The sequence below is a fragment of the Pomacea canaliculata genome, linkage group LG3 (assembly GCF_003073045.1).
Source record: "Pomacea canaliculata isolate SZHN2017 linkage group LG3, ASM307304v1, whole genome shotgun sequence".
Taxonomy (NCBI): Eukaryota; Metazoa; Mollusca; class Gastropoda; order Architaenioglossa; family Ampullariidae; genus Pomacea; species Pomacea canaliculata.
In genome coordinates this window covers 10,930,324-10,946,748 of record NC_037592.1, presented here as the reverse complement: position 1 = coordinate 10,946,748, position 16,425 = coordinate 10,930,324, and the positions used below count along the sequence as shown (strand labels likewise).

Here is a 16,425-nt window from a genome sequence, read left to right as displayed (position 1 = left end):
ACACAAGATCATGTATCCATAGAAACCAAGCTCTGCTGCCTGTTGGGAAACATTTTTACTACAAATTTACTTTTTTAAGACTCTGAAACTATAAACAATAAAAACTGTAAAAAGTATTCAGCAAAGTTAAAGTTTTTTTGTGTGGACATTATACAGTTCTGCGAAAGTATAATTGATCGCTGCAAGAAATTTAATTTATCAAAAATATTTCCAGCGCCAAGACCAGATAAAATGGTTGTTCTCTTTTGACAAGCTTTCAAACGTGTCTTCAGAAAGAGCAAAGATACGTGTGCATAATTTGAGAAAAAATCAGAGAAAACGAATTCATAGACATCTGTTAAAGATTGCGTTGTTGATGTTTACGGAAAGACGTGGAACGAAATACCAGTAAACACACAGCAATATCGACCCAACAAAGTCCAACCACAATAAGAAATAATAAACATTTTGTACTCTTTATTTAGAATTTACGTTACACGTAAAATGACAGAATAAAAAAAACGAAAATAGAATAATTTTAGTTAGCTTACTTTTTCTGCATTGAATCAATGTTAACAATAGTAATTTCATATTCCTGCTTTGACATCTTGGCACAGGTATAATATTATTTATTGTCACAGGTAAACAGTTTGAAAGGCAAGTACACTGAAATATTCAGCATTCTTCCACAGATTCCTTAATGCACAGAAACTCTCAAACGCACACACGCATGCTAACGCCTGAAAAAATTCAATTTTGTGATCAAAGAATTCTTCACCACAAAGAGCGTATAATGAAAGTCCTCTGTTGTTAAAGCCCACCGATCGGTCAATGTCTGGTAAGACTGAAGTATCACAGGAGCATTAAAGGTTATAGAAAGGTCACAGAGGTCCCCCATCCTGTGGTACTCTGAATTCAGGAGAAAATTTCTGAATGTGAGAGACAACAGGGGGCGTTGGTGGGGAGATAATGATAAATATATACATCAGTAGACATGTGGAAGCGATGCTTCTTATCTCGAAATCCAAAAGAATTAGTGTCACTGCATTTGACTTGAATAGGAATTGACACAAGAATGTGTCATGCTTTCTGACATTCACCTCTGACCTGTGGATGCTTGAGTTTGACATGAACGTGTAGTGCATCCACATGTGTGCGTTTGTGTGTGTGTGTGGGCGCGCGTGTGCATGTGTGTGTTTTATGTCGTGCCGACAACTAAGGCTATATCACGGCGAGGGGCGTGCTTGCGTGCGTGCTTGGGTGTGCGTGTGTTTGTTTGTGTGTTTGTGTGAAAGAGAGAGAGAGCCTTAACGTGGAAAGAAGGAATGTGTGCATTGAAAAACATCTCACAAAAAGTCAGAGAGAAAGAGAAAAATGCCAAAGAAGAATATAAAAAGAATGAAGCAGAGAATTCATTTTCAAATATCATCAAAATAATTAGTTTTATCATTAATTTGGAGTTTCTTCCAAAAGCAGATGCACTGGTCAGTGTTTGGTCCATCCGCGCATTTTTTTAATTCTTTCAAGTTGACTTCCGTTGACGACTTCCGCTGGTGTTTACACTCTGTCCTGATACATGGGCTGATGCGCATCTTCAGAAACTCGTTGCTTTCCACTGGTACCCGGGGCTTGGCTGTAACTCCGGCAGCGGGCTTGTGTTCACAAGGGGTTTCTGGTCCTCCGTGGGATTCCTGAAAATGGCGTTGAGCACGTTTAAAAAGTACAGGTGTATTATTTGCTTTTCTTTTGATGCAGCGTTTTTGTGATATCCTTTGAGTGAATGCTGCTCATTGTGTGTCTTGTATTTAAAGCTGTTGATCTGCCTCTTGTTCTTGTGTCCGTGAATGTGTAGGCGTTTATCCTCGGGCGCGTTCATAGTTGGATTTTATGGTGTGTGTGATTTTGCGTAGAATGGCAATGTACATGAATAAGATGATTTCAGTGATTTCAGTGATTTCCTGAGCAACTTCGATGAGCAACCGACATCAAGATATTTTCTTTCATTTAAAGCGCTCTGTAAAGTTCTCTCCGTTATGTAAGAATGACCCCTCATGGTCAGACACCATGTATCAGAAACAAGCTCATTCCCTATCCACCCGTGTCAGCCATCTTATGTGATACCCTCGGATGAGCCACCTTATCCCCTTGGTGGCATGCGACACTTCATACCTGAAGACCATCTTACCTTATCCGCAGTTTTTTGCGCACGGCCTCTTTCAGTGTCTCGGCCTCGAAGACCGAGCCATCCCTGACCACACACGTGTAAATCATGGCGCCGACCACCAGCATGGCAGCGATCATCCCCCAGAGCTGCAACTGCTCTTTCCTACACAGAAGATGTGGATCACGTGATCGCTTGATAACTTTATTTGTTGATGAGTAGCTGTTTCGGTGCCATGAATTATTGTTTGAGTGATCGTGATACTAAAATGTTTTTTTTAAATTATTGAAGTTTTGATGACGCACATAATGACCAATAAGAAAACGGCCATGGTCTTTGTTTTTGTCATAGAAACGGGAAAAGGAAGAAAGGAACTGAAGCGTGGACGCCTGTTACAATAGAAGTTTACCTTCGCTGTCATCTCGGTCTAATTCTGAACTCCTGCGTGGTCGTTCTTTCGGCGCATACGCACACACACACACACGCGCGCGCGCACGCACGAAAGCACACAGACTTACAAAACAATCAATCGAGCCTTGTAACCCAGGAAAAAAAGTCGAAGCCCTATAGACATTATTATTATTTTTTTGGCAGTCCGTTGTCATGAAAGGTTGAAGAGACATCGACACGCGAAAGATGAAGTGAGTATAAATCGCCTCGCTGGGTGTTCGACTCATGTTCTTACACCATCAATGCCTTCTAAGGTCTTTGTTCGTCGAGGAACAAGGCTGAGAACAAAAACCTGCCTGAGAATCAATACGCTACAATACATAATACATTCATTATGACAATACACAAAACACAGAATACGCAGATCATGAGGCATTAGCGATAAGATACAAGCTAGGAACAGACGCCTACATACATTATATCAAGAGGGACGGACGGTAAACCGCTAGTTGAAGGAAAAAAGCTTACAAATATTTGAAATGCATTGTTAAGCATGCATACACCCTTCAAAAAAAAAATAAATAAATAAAAAAAAAAGAAAAAGAAAAAAAGAAAGAAAGAAAGAAAGAAAGCAATAAACAAAAAATAAAACAAATAAAACAAACAAACAAACAAACACCCCGAAATAAACAAAGAAACAAGCAGACGTTCGCAACATGCGCAAGCGCGACACGGCTGGGTGCACTCCTGTGCACCTACGTCACCAGTCGCCATGTTTCTCTGGTGACGTCTGGTGCGAGCCAGGAGAACGTTTCCTAGTTTCAGAGATGAAAGCGCTCTTCACGTGATCGCTTGAAGGCTCTCGCCTGCAACCGGAAGGACGAGATGCGTGATGTCAAATATTAATCCAGAGCACAACCGTGAACAACAGCTTTTTTGTGTTTTTTTCTCTCGCTAGCTTTAAGTACATTTGTGCGACAGGCCTACATTTAAAAAAAAATCATCTCTTGAAACTTTGACAGACTTTTTTTAAATGAATGATCAAAGAAAGAAAAAAATCCAAACACGAGGATTAACTTCTTTCTTGTATTTGAATTGCACTTTGGAAAGTTTTCGTTTTCAAAACTTTGTCATTAAAATGCTTGTGATTTGCAAAAGGCATAAAACGACTGTTTAATTTATTAGATGGACGTTGGATTGTTGTTCAGAAAGTCCCGAGAAAGTTCTGGGATCCTGAAGTCAATCTTCTGATAGCAATTTTGTAGCAATCGTGCCTTGTATTTGCTCATTGAAGAAACTGGTCCTGACGCGAAATCCTTCTTTCAACGTTTTGTCCTTTTTCTTCTTTTGTTCATTCCATTTTACCTGTCTCTGTTTCTTGTCTCTTAAAAAAATAAGCGTGCAGAGGAGGAAGTGTCGGTAAAAGACAATGCAACTGTTTTTGTATCGTTAAATGAAAAAAAAACCCCAGCTTTTGATGATTTGGAAAACACATTACGATAAGTTCTAAAATTTTCTATAAGAACAAAAATGTATGCATCTTGTGTACGTACATATAGCGTAAAATTGTAAAACTTACGTGACTCTGCACGTACTGTTACTATGATGTCTAATCCTATGACACACAATTTTTGTCGCGACGTTTTTCAAGCCTGGCAACGATGTTCAAGTTGGTGCTGCTGTGCTCGTCGCGGTCACCCATGTTTTCCCCGACCTTTCATACCTAAGAGACCTGTTGCTATGTAGTTAACTGAAGACGAAACGGTCTTAAATCTCTACACGAAATGTCGACCAAATAATCCTTAGTTGGATGTGATCGTACCTCATGCAACCACAATCTTCTTTCGCTTCTGATTTTTCACGCCGTGAAACAGAAAATATTACCCTTACTACTGCCTACCTTTTTAAAATCAAAGGTGCGGCAAATAATAACACAAATGCAATCTTTTACACTTATTTCTCGTTGTAACACTAAGTAAAATCTTGTTGGTTATTAACTTCCTCACACCACCATCGTTCCACTTTCGACGCCCGGAAATATGTACTACGCATGCGCTGAATGTTTAAAGAAATAGGTCGATTGCGCTTCCGGTTTTCACCAAGCGTCGCGTTTCGGTTAGTACAAGATTCTGACTGGATCAAAAGGTCAGTGTTTCAAGTTACGATCAGGCCAGGACTCTCCTGATCAAACACTCGACTAACACTCGACTTCAAGTTTGATCAGCGATAGTCTGTCGTCCGTCGTTGAATGGCGTCCTGACGTCCGCACGGTGCACTGGCTTGGGTTTCGCATTTGACGCCTCTACGCCAATGGGAACCTCAGCAAATCTGCCGATGGCCATCTTAACGCCTGCACACTCGGGTTTCTGTCAGTGATGGTATCGTCCACCCGTACACCCATCGACCCTCAGTCTGGCTGCATCGCAGTCACGCGCGCGCACGCGCACACACACGCATCTACAGAGGTCCGTCATTAGCAGCGGCTTGTTTGTGGCGCTTGAACAAACTGAAAAATGACTGAAGATGAAAGAATGTTTCTGCTTCAAAAGCATTTTAGCTGCTTAGAATGCAGCTAGCGTGACTGTGCAAACGCCCCCTGGTGTTCTTGACAACCTCCATTGGGAACGCTCGCATGCGCTCACGGAAACGCCAGCAGGCACGCGCGCACACATACACACATGGTGACGCAAACAGTCGTACTCATCGCTGATGACCCAAATGTTCAGGTGCGCGCGCCGTTAATGCTGTTATGCGACTTCTAAGACTTTGATGCGTCGTCACTAATTCTAACATTATGAAGTCTCAAACCTTAGAATTTTGCTGCTAATGTTGTTAACATTGTGGGACCCTTAGACAGTTGGTGCGTCTGCCACTCATACTGTTTGACATTATTCGATCTTCTAACTTTGGTTTGTCTGCTGACTTTCTTTGTCTGCGGCTACTGACCTCTGACCCTGTGCGACCCTCACACTTACAGACTTTTATCGACGACAGGCTCGCAGCAGGTGAAGCGACCTTGGTGCTCACAACACTCGGTGAAGACCGGGTGGTCACACGAGTAGACATTGTTCTCCCGGTGTCCCAGTACATCTCTCTTCAGGCACTCTTTTGTCACTGCGGACGTGTAACGCATAGTCATCATGGTCAAAGGTAATCAGAGGTCAAGAAAGCTTTAGCAGAAAAATTCACAGAAGAATACAAGCAATACATAAAAAATGGACCACATTTAAATTTGATTAATAATTCGAATAGTTCAATAAAATAAAAAATCAGCATATGTCTCTTGAAAGATATATATATATTTGACACACGCACACGTGCATACACATACACAGTCCCGTTTATACATAAACATATACACATACATACATGCATTCAAACATTCTCTCCCCAATACATGCAGTATGTATATTAATTTGAATGATGTTGCCAAGCACTAAAAAGTATTTGTTGCACATGTCCTGTTGCTTATTTGTTTGACACACGTAACAAAGGTCAGTTAAAGAAGACAGACAGACAGCCAGACAGGACAGAATGAGACAGACTATGACAAACGATGGGGCTCATTTCAAATAAGTTGCCGTGACCCATGCTATCACTTTAAACAGCACGCGCACCACTCCGCCAAGTGAATGATCTTGTGAGACCAGCAACGTTTTCATGCATGATCAGTGCGCTGAGGTCCCCGCTTTCCATCCTCTGCACGCTCACAAAATTCCCCCACCTGACACAGACCACTGCTTTTGAATTTCCGTCATGTCTTCGCCACTGCCCCCTTTGAAAATGAAACTTCCTGCTGTGTTATTGCCAGTCCAGAGCGTGATCGGATTTCAACAGGAAGACGACGAGAGAAAAATGTCGGCCTAATGCATAAACAAGTAAGAAAGGCGACGACTGCACTGCAGTGAAGGTTCTGGTCTATGACCCTATGCGTCCTCCTCCACCACCACCACCACCACCACCACCACCACATGTACTATTACTACTTCTATGATCAGCATGCGTTCACTGCCGCTGCTTTTACAGCTCGCCTCACCCTCCTCAATTTTTCAGTTTTCAGACATTCTAGCAAGTCGGAAAGAGAAAGAGAAAGAAACAAAGAAACGTGGGAGATTTTTAACCCAGTCTGTTCTCTTTAAAAATTAACGTTAATCACTTCACAGCTTGCTGCCACTACTGCCATTCTTTGTCATTGCACAAACAACATGTTTACTAAGGGACAGAAGGGCTGGCTTAATGCAACCTTTTCTCCTGCACCACTCCTCTTAGCTTCTTTCTTACAGAACAAAGCTAAAATAAAAAACAACAACAAAAAACAAAAACAAAAAACCGCGACACCTAGATCAAAGGCGCATTATATTTAGCCAGAATTTTTCAGCTTGTCTCCAAAACTTTTTCTTTACAAATCCTGGTGAATCTAAAAAAAACTCAGTTCTGGTGCTTACCACACCATCCTCACGCTCCCATCCTACCCTAGTTCGTACAATAAGTTGCTTGCTGGATCACTCATTGCATCAATGTTGACGCAGCACTCATCAGTGCCGCATCAGTGGCGTCCCTAGCACATGCGCTCGGCGACCTCTCGGGGGCTGTGGGGCGGGGACCGGTGGGGCTGGGGGAACCTCAGTTTCTATCCAGTCCGCAACCACAGAGAGGTCCTAAACTTAGCTGTCGCCATGGTAATAGGATGCTGCCTTCTCTCAAAGGAGCAGTCACGAACCACCGCTAATGTGTGGTCGTCAGGCCAGGCATGGTGAATGAGCGGGCAGCCAGGTGTGGATAAGTAGACAGGTGTAAATATCAGAGGCACACTTCATCCATGCGATGGGTAAACATGTGTGCGTGCGCGTGCGCGCGCGTCAAGGGGGTGGTTAGGGAGGTTGGGGTTTAAAGTCTGGTCAACAAATGAGGAGGGTGTTGCTGTTGCTCATTGGAGTTGTCCATGTTATCACGGCTGTTAATAAATGAAGCGTTCTTCGATCATGTCAACTCTTACCAAAAAAAAAAAAAAAAAAAAAAAAATCGTCGACATTGCTATGCGCGTACTACTACTACTATTCTTCTTATTATTATCATTATCATTTCACTGCAAAACCAAAAAATTGTGCATCAGGAACCAAAAAAGAGGATTTGTCACTATGCTTTGGCTTCTCACTGAGCCTTTCTTATTCTAAACAAATATTTTTTAAACAGATTTCAAGCAGTTGTTTCTTCCTTTTTCTAATTTTAGTGAGAAAAAATTTACACCGTCACTAACTTCAATAAGTGTGTAAGGAATTCTAAATTTTTGTGTGCGGTGCGATCTGTAGCACCGAGATGTTGCACGGCAACCATCGTTGTAGGGATTCGGTGCAAAAAAAAACTAAATACAATGGATAAAAAACAGGAAAAGGATCATACGATCAAATAATAAACAGCAAACATGTAAAGCAATCTAGATTGACGTCTGCTATTGAAAAATACAAAATATACAAGTTTCCACTTGGAGCTTATTTTCTCTCACCTAATCTGTCTCAGTAGAAATACATTTTTTTTTCACAATTATATTCATGAAACTGATTTAGTGAGAGACACACCCCGCTTTGCAGAATCTCTGGATCCATATTCCAATGTCTTGAAATATTCGGAACACATTGCAAACTTCGACAGGACGCAGAGGACCTTGTCACATTTGTGTATTATATACATGCTAGCAATATTTCAACCGGAAGTACCAAACCTTGGTTTTCTGCGCATGTATTTTCCAATCTAAATCCGAAAAGGTGGATTGTGGGTGACTCGGAGGACAACCAGTGCCCAGGCAAGCTGGGATTGTACACGTTTGAAAAGGATTAATAAATGTGGGGAAACTACAGCTTAACCACCTATAGCAGGATAACTTTTACGTCGACAAGTTTATAGGACCCGCGAATGATGTTTATAAATATCAAAATGGCCCTTGTTGTCAGAAAATGTCCCTACCCCTGTTTGTTTGTTCCCGCATCACGTGACAGACACTTGCTACATTGCCAACTGCCCTCACAACACCTGTGCAACCCCTGTAGCACTTTCACCTCAGAAATTCTGTTTGTCTTCACCGAATTCCTCAAAGACACCCATTGTTGTGATTCTTTTAAAGAAATATCTCAAATACAGTCAGTCTGTGCTAGAGCCGTCTGTTGTCTGCATTGCTGGGAAAGAAAACAAATTGAACGGCTGACAATTTCATGACTCATACATGCATGTAACCCAATCGCCATCGATACGCTTAGGTTAGCAGGGAAACATCAAGAATCACTTTCTTTTTCTAGTGTTCCTCCTAAAGGAGCGAAATTAAGCTTTCCCCTGCTGAGAGAGAGTTACAGAATGGCGAAAAACGCTTCAAAGATATTAACCTCGGGCTGGAAACATTTTGCAGTGACAGAATGTTGCCCCCTGGTGCCGGATCGGAATCTCTTATTATAAAGTGTTTTGTTGTTCCCGGCAAACACATGAAAGGTCGCTGCATGAATAAGGTTACAGACTTTCGTTCCCAGAATTCAAGATCCAGTGAAGAAACAGCACAGAGAAGACGAATATTGCCCTCAGTAGATGGTGGGACTAGTTCACATTCCCTATCCTCTCCTGAGGTGAAATTTATCGCATGATTCAATTAATAATTTTCAACTTATGTCTCCCAGGTTATAAATGAAACTGTGCATAGGAGTCTCTCAGCCCACAAACCTAATTGTGCTTCCAACTCCAAAACCAAATTTTGTTTACTGAACCTATAGACTATAAACTAAACTTTGTATCCAAGCCCATAAATACAAATTGTGTATCCACAAGAAAGTTTATGTATCGGAACACATAAATAAAACCGTCCATATGAGCCCCCTTCTGTAACAAGCAAATTTTTCGATCGCAGCAGTAAAGATGGATTTATGTTAAGCTGGAATCGTAAACAATAATAACAAAATAAAAATTGAAAAGAAAACGATAATAAACAATGCATCAGAGGTTAATGATTAGCGACGATGTGAATATTGCTGTATTTATACTCGCTTCATTGATTTACAGCTCAGTTTCACGCTTTAGGACCACGCTAACTACTCGGTTTGTTTGTTTGTTTGTTTCAAAGCTTTCCGGCATTTTCTCAGTCTCTTAATTCTTAATTATCATTTTGGTTCTCAGGAAAATTAGTATTATGTGACATGATATATGATACATGCGTTCAATTTTAAGCAGCTTTTACTATCTAAACTATTTGAATTTTTAAAATAATATACATTCACTTCATTTCCTTTTCAAATTATTTAAGAAATTTGTTTGGCGGTTTGTACAGGACTGACTTGTCATATGGATGAAAACATATTATTTCTATATATACGTTTTGTACACTGTCTTTAATTTTCCGCGGACTGTGAGAAGATTGCGATTTATTTGTCTGCATCTTATGGCCTCGGGACAGGAAATGGGGGAGGATGGAAAAATTCTGCCAACCAAAGTCTGGCTGCCCAGCAGCACTGTGAAAAGAGACATTGATCTCAACTCCAGGAGAGGCTGTCACAGATAACAAAGGCGGTGAAGTTGCATTTCAAAGTGAGTCTTATCAAGGATTTCATTCTCATCCAGTTCTTCTTTTTCATCGCATTTTCCTTTCGCTTCACGACCCTTGCACAAGAGCATGTGTAAACAAAAACTCGTGATTGGAGGACACGGAATGACAGAGCAGTTAATGTAAACTGAAGTTTGAAAGCAATACACAAGGACTTTCTAGGAAGATAAAAGAACTCAGAGAAAAAGGGTCGAAAGGTCACCAGTAAGATGAAAGGGAAGTGGCAAGAAAGGTGTAGAAAAGGAAAAAAAGAGTTTTAAGAGAAAAAGTACACGAAAGAAAGAGAAGTTTCTAATGTGCGATAAAGACAGACGGTAAAAAGAAAAATGCTTAGTCTTCATCCCAATATTATCATCTAGTTTCCATATATCTGACATCTGTCTCACAGTCAACACACAAGACCCAAAAGACGACGGTCAAAATTAGATAAATTAAAACAAATTATCCTGCTGTTTTCATAAGATGAATAATGTTACGGAAGAATATAATTTCACGAATGACACTAGCAGGACACATTTTTTTGCTGTAATTTGACCACCACGCTAGTTTCTTTGTACATGTACTACAGGAAAACACCATACCATCAACGGATAGCTTGTGTTATGTTCTTTTGACAGAATATTTAATGTTGGTTATTAAGAGATAATGCGTATTAAGACCATATGGGCTATATACTTATATAGTTTTCAACTCTGTCAGGCCGGACACGTAGCGAGCGGGTGAGCTTGATTTTCAGACACAAAAGACTGGGGAGAGACAGCTCCCTTTATATATATAAATCGGCGTTGTAGACCGGTGTAGTGGACGTGAAGACAAGCACAGTTTTATAGAAAAGTACATGAATCTTTTGCAATTAGAAACATTAAACATCACAGATTTAGGACGCCATGAACCTCTGTACCATGTAAGAGCACTTTACTTTGACGGGCCATGTCCTTAGCGATCTGTTCTAATAAAGTTTAGTCCACAATATGCTAAAGTTTAGTATGTTAATCCAGAGATTCCTTCAGTAGGATTGGGATTGCGTGACAGCGTCTGAATTATTTGCTTCTTTGGCAACATTTTCGTCCTCTAATAAAACAAAACAAATAAAACAACTACCGCGAAAACAAATAAGAAAAAAAAGACAAACTAAAAAACCAAGAAAAAGCTAGTATCAATAATACCCCCCAAAACAAAAACAAACGAAGCCAAAAGCAAACAGGATGTACTACTGCCAGTGTTTTCTTGAATCCGGAAAGTTGTTTCATCTGGGACAGATAAACTAATTGGACAAACAATGGTCCAGAACGGCAGACGTGTTTCAAGCCAGAGAGTTGAATGCTGTTGTTTCTGTTATTGGGCTTTGAATCCCAACATTTGAGTGTCAGCATCACCCGAACACCTCAGACTTGCTTCCGGTCGCACCATGCACGGGCCCTCTGTCAGACAGCGCAAAGACAGACAATCGAAACACAACGGTTCATTCTCCTTCCGCCAATAACCGAAGTGATGGGCTTGGAAAAACAAGACTGGAGAGAAAATGCTGCAGCAATAAAAACATTCTAGCAGGACATCTTTTCATCTCGTCATCAAATGGCACCTGACGTCTTGAAAGGAAATAACAGGGAGACAAGTGTCTGTCCCCACAAGCCAACAAAAGCGGCAAAGTACAGAAATGTGAGAGAGTGTTAATCGAACCTTGTAGCTCGCCAACACTGAAGCTGATTTATGTCCTGCTGGTCTTTGAAGGAAATACATGTTCGTGTGAAAATGTGTGGCAACCACGGGTCAGTCTGACCTCAACCTAATTCTGATATACATGTATTCTGATTCTGTATTTTGTGAAATCATCTAAGGAGGACTCTAAATTAACACACAAGCATGCACGTAGATACAAAGAAAGAAAGAGAGAAAAATATTTGTTAAATTGAATGATCTGATGATTGTTATTTTTGGTATTTAAAACAACATAAAACAGACCCACGCAATATGCTAAAATGAAAGCTTAGAAAACGCATTTTATAATTCAAGCTCACGTTAATAAAAATCTGACTTCAAAATTAGCAAAAACTAGAATATGGGAAGGAGGTTAGAGAATAATACAGCGTATGACAGTATTTTAAAAAGATGCAGGAATTTCACATTAATGTTGGTAACAAAATCGAGTCGGCTTCACCACCCACAGCCTATGTACACCTATGTCTCTCACCTGCACCAGGTAAGGCCGACCAGATGACTGCGTTGAGTCCCAGAATCCTCCAGAAGGACCCGCCGCTCAGCATAGCAGATGAATGAACACCAGATTCGACTGTAGAAAGACGAATGTTTTAATTAACAAAGGGCGATGGACCTAACTAAGACGAATGATGATAAATAAGCTGACAACACCGATCTCGAAAAGACGGACAGACTTCATCAATACCCATCGTCCGCATGACTACCTACTGTGGTGGTCGTGAGCAAGTAATACCTGGAAAAAATGGCAAGGATTTTTGTTTACTGTTTCAAGAAAAAGTTACACGTGAAAAGTAATCAAAAAATAGTATTTAAGTTCCTTTTAACTGTTGCTACACCGCTGACTGGAAATTAATAGGATGATTTAATAAACAATTAAATCGTCAAGGGTGATTACAGCAGAAAACCTTAAACCATGTGAGTTTTTCTCTGGAAAACTGAATCTACCAATTTAATCATTTAACATTATTTTTACTTGAGCGGTAAGTGGGGATGGTATCAATTTGTTTTTGTGTACTCGTGGTGTAGTTCTAACTGTTCTTTAAAGAATCTTCGCGTTAAACACGTACAAAGCTGGAAGCTGCTATGTATAGATAATGTAAATCTTAGTTGCTTCTACAGAAAAAAAACAAAAAGCAATGAATGTTATATGAGGTAAAGGTGAAGTATATTTAAAACTAATTTAAAATATACAAAAATATACAAAAGACACATGGAACGAGGGCCTACACAATGATGACAAAACATTGAATATGTCGAAGTTACGGTAAGCATTTGTAATTAAAATAAATTAACTGTACGAATGGGGGTTAAGGGGAAGCAGAGAGCCAAATGTCAGAGCTTTGGTGTCCGAACTTTCAGACCAGCGGACTTCTCCAGTCGATCCACTTGTCGGGAATGGGTACCAGACCGTTGAGAAAGGTTAGGGTAGCGAAAGAAAAGTGAATGGAATTGTTTCGTTCGTTTGTTCGTTAACTGGCTACCTTCCTTGCATTATTTGTGAACCAGTCGTAGGGCAGCAAAAAACATGTAGCATCGGCGAACTCTCGCCAGCCATTAAAGGTCATCTACAAGATGGTAATCAGCCTCACAAAAAACTGGCCCTGAGAAAATTGAGGTCTCTAGCATCTAACTCCACATCGACGACTTTTTTTCCCCGTTACCTAAAAGCGATTGAAAACTTGTAGCCTATCTTATAACTCATTGAGACTCAAGCAGTTCACAATACTTCTATAAATCCCAATCGGGTTCAGTCTTCCTGACCTGATCGCGCGTGAACTTCCAAAAATCATTCCGAACAAAAATCTTATTTTGGAACAACTGTCGGTCAGACGCTAAAAATGTTAGTGCCGAAGCTCTTGAAGAGACTTCAAAAATGGGGAAATTAGTTTATCTCGTTTATACTAAGGATAACGCAACATACAATCAGTCCATAGGAGAAAGTTTTAAGAAAGTGTTGACCAGCCAGCGAAGCGCAGCTCGTTCTCACTCGTTACTTATGATAAAGGAATCCAACAGAGTAAATTAAACTTACATTTACTAATCTTTAAATCTTTTACGTTCATTTAAATATCCGTAAAATAATCTTTTTTAATAAGTAAGAGCAGAGGGAGATCTGGTGTCAAAGCCATTTTTTTCTTGATAGTATTCAAAAGAGAAAACTGTCCAACCTTCTATCGTACTTACCAAAAGCTGTTGAAAAATATTGTAGCCGGTTAAGTAAAATTCGTTCACATAATGAATCCTGCGACTATGATTTTTCTTTCACCTCTTCATGAAGCACTTACTCTTAGCACCAATATCCTCAACTCTAGTCCTTTTCACACACCTTCCGCCATTTTTCGCTTAATTGCTACTTCCGTCCAGTCTCTCCTGAATCACGATCCTCTCAGTTCTTGTTATTTGGATCCCTCCTTACGTTTTTCTATCTTGTATTTGACATCAGTATTGTTGTTTATCCTTCTGTCAAAGTTCATGATGTTGTTCATTTCTTTGTTCTTCTGTCCCTCGTGTGTGCCCATGTCTTCGTTCTTGTTCTTAAGCGTTAGGAGCAAGCTCCTTAGGAGTGTGAGTATATGCTAACACTAAGTACATACATTTTGTATTCATCCTCCCTCCCCTCTCCATCATCAATCATCAGTCGTCGTCGTTATCATCATCAATCTCCATCATCTAAGAACAAGACCGACGGACGGCCAGCTGCAACGGGCAACAAAAATAAAGCAGCAGACACCAGAATAACTCGTCCGAACCATACCAGACACTCGTGCTGTCGCAATGGACAGGCAATCGGTTCAGAGAGGCCACAGACCCGCATGGACTGTCCCTCTGATTAGTTGCCTTCAAACGTTTCACGAAAACAAGACTGCTCAAGGTGGCACAATGTCTTCTGGTAAATATATCTTCTTATCGAGGACATGGAGGAAAGTAAAGAATTTAGCTTTTAGACATTTGTAGTATCAGCAAAGAAGCACGCACAAAATACTACAAAATAATACAAAAATAAATACAAACATAACAAATAACATTCACGAATGAAAATACATAAGACGAACACACAGCCGGATACATGATACAGAAACAAGTATAAATATGTATGTGACCTGCCACCACAAATGAAGTCCTAACTTAAAACATCAGTTTATTAGTAGAAGCCCGGAACGGTGATTAGGGTCAACTTCGTGTAATTGAACTTTTTGTGAAAAAAGATTCTTCATGTCATTAAGCTAACAGAAAAATTACATTATAACAGTCAATGTTGAGACTAGACGGACAACTCTGGATCAAAAGAAGGCAAACATGTTGATTAAAAATTAACGATTTGAATAATCTTAAATTTTATAAGTGGTTTACATGTTTTAGAAGAAATCAAATGACATGTGATTGTATGTGTGTGTAGCGTGTGTGATTTTATCTGAATGCCTTGTATAATGGTTACATGTGTATTAGATGTATAGATAGAAGATGAGACCGGGATTATTTGAAATCTGCTTGATAATCTAGTAACAATTCTGCTGCAAAGGTATTATAGCTCCAGAAAGAAATTCATTGTTAAAAAAATTCATCAGTCCTACCATGGTACTGCCATTTCGTTGCAACTGGAGGGGGATACTATAACGGTTTATATCTGCTGTTCACGAAAATTTAGAGTAAAACGTTCCGAGTGAAAATTTTCTAAGCATATATCTGTTTAAAAGGCTATGAGGCCCTACATAGTCATTCAACAAAACACACCCTATGAGTTTATTTATATATTTTATTTCGGGACACCTACCTTTTCGGCACTTCTTTCAAAGACCGTCAACACGTAACAGTAAAGGCAAGAGACCGTTTGTTATCGCGGACCGTAACACAAACACAGAGAGACAAGACTCAGTAACTTCTGCAAACGCAAGAATAATCTCCGCAAATCAGCAGACGAGAACAGACCGTACGGGGAGGGAAGAGGCCTGCACTGACGAGCGAGCGCAAAGCAAGCTGGCGGGTACACAACGGCTCTTCTCTCGGCGTGGACGCTGGGTGCCGGGTGGGACGCTTCGCCGTATCATAACCGTAGAACCTGACGGACTGACTGACTGACACCTGGGCAAGGCTGGATGTTGCCTGCGCACGTCACGCTGCGCCACTCGCGGCTTCCTCGTCTGCGAGAAAGCTGCGAGGATATTGGAGAACTCGAGACAGACCACGGAGAAAGAATGGTCCTCTGTACCAAACAGAGCATTACTGAGGTTCGGACTTTCCCTCGGAGGGTGTTTGCTTTTGTGGCTAACAAATGTTTTGCGAGGAACTGCAAACGATTACCTGATGGATCTTTGGCGAGCTTTGCCGTCCCACGTGTTAAGTGGTTAGTGTGGATGTGGCGATTTTACAATGATAGCTATGATTAGTGCTACAGAAGAATTAACATAGTGGTTCGAAAGTAGAAATACAAAAAAGTTAACCTGGTCGTGTAATTTCACATATCCACGAAACGGTTTACTGACTATACTAAGACAACTGTAAAACACAAGACTAGTGTCAGGGCTGCAAAACTACTTCCCTGACCCATTAGTTTAGTTTCATCACTTGTTAACGGCATAGGACACCTCCACGTGTTTCTTAT

At 40.5% G+C, this 16,425-nt stretch overlaps 1 protein-coding gene across 1 annotated transcript in view; it reads right to left on the bottom strand.

Annotated features, from left to right (window-relative positions):
- Window positions 1-460: 460 nt before the first annotated feature.
- The window catches only part of LOC112560567, a 24,684-nt gene continuing 8,719 nt past the window's right edge, over window positions 461-16,425 (bottom strand). Inside the window, exons 2-5 of the mRNA XM_025232490.1 lie at window positions 12,298-12,396; window positions 5,506-5,644; window positions 2,165-2,305; window positions 461-1,670 (exon numbers count right to left, since the gene is read on the bottom strand). Of these exons, the coding sequence (XP_025088275.1) occupies window positions 1,574-1,670; window positions 2,165-2,305; window positions 5,506-5,644; window positions 12,298-12,370 (450 nt within the window). The 5' untranslated portion in view covers window positions 12,371-12,396 and the 3' untranslated portion in view covers window positions 461-1,573. The remainder of the gene's footprint in view (window positions 1,671-2,164; window positions 2,306-5,505; window positions 5,645-12,297; window positions 12,397-16,425) is intronic.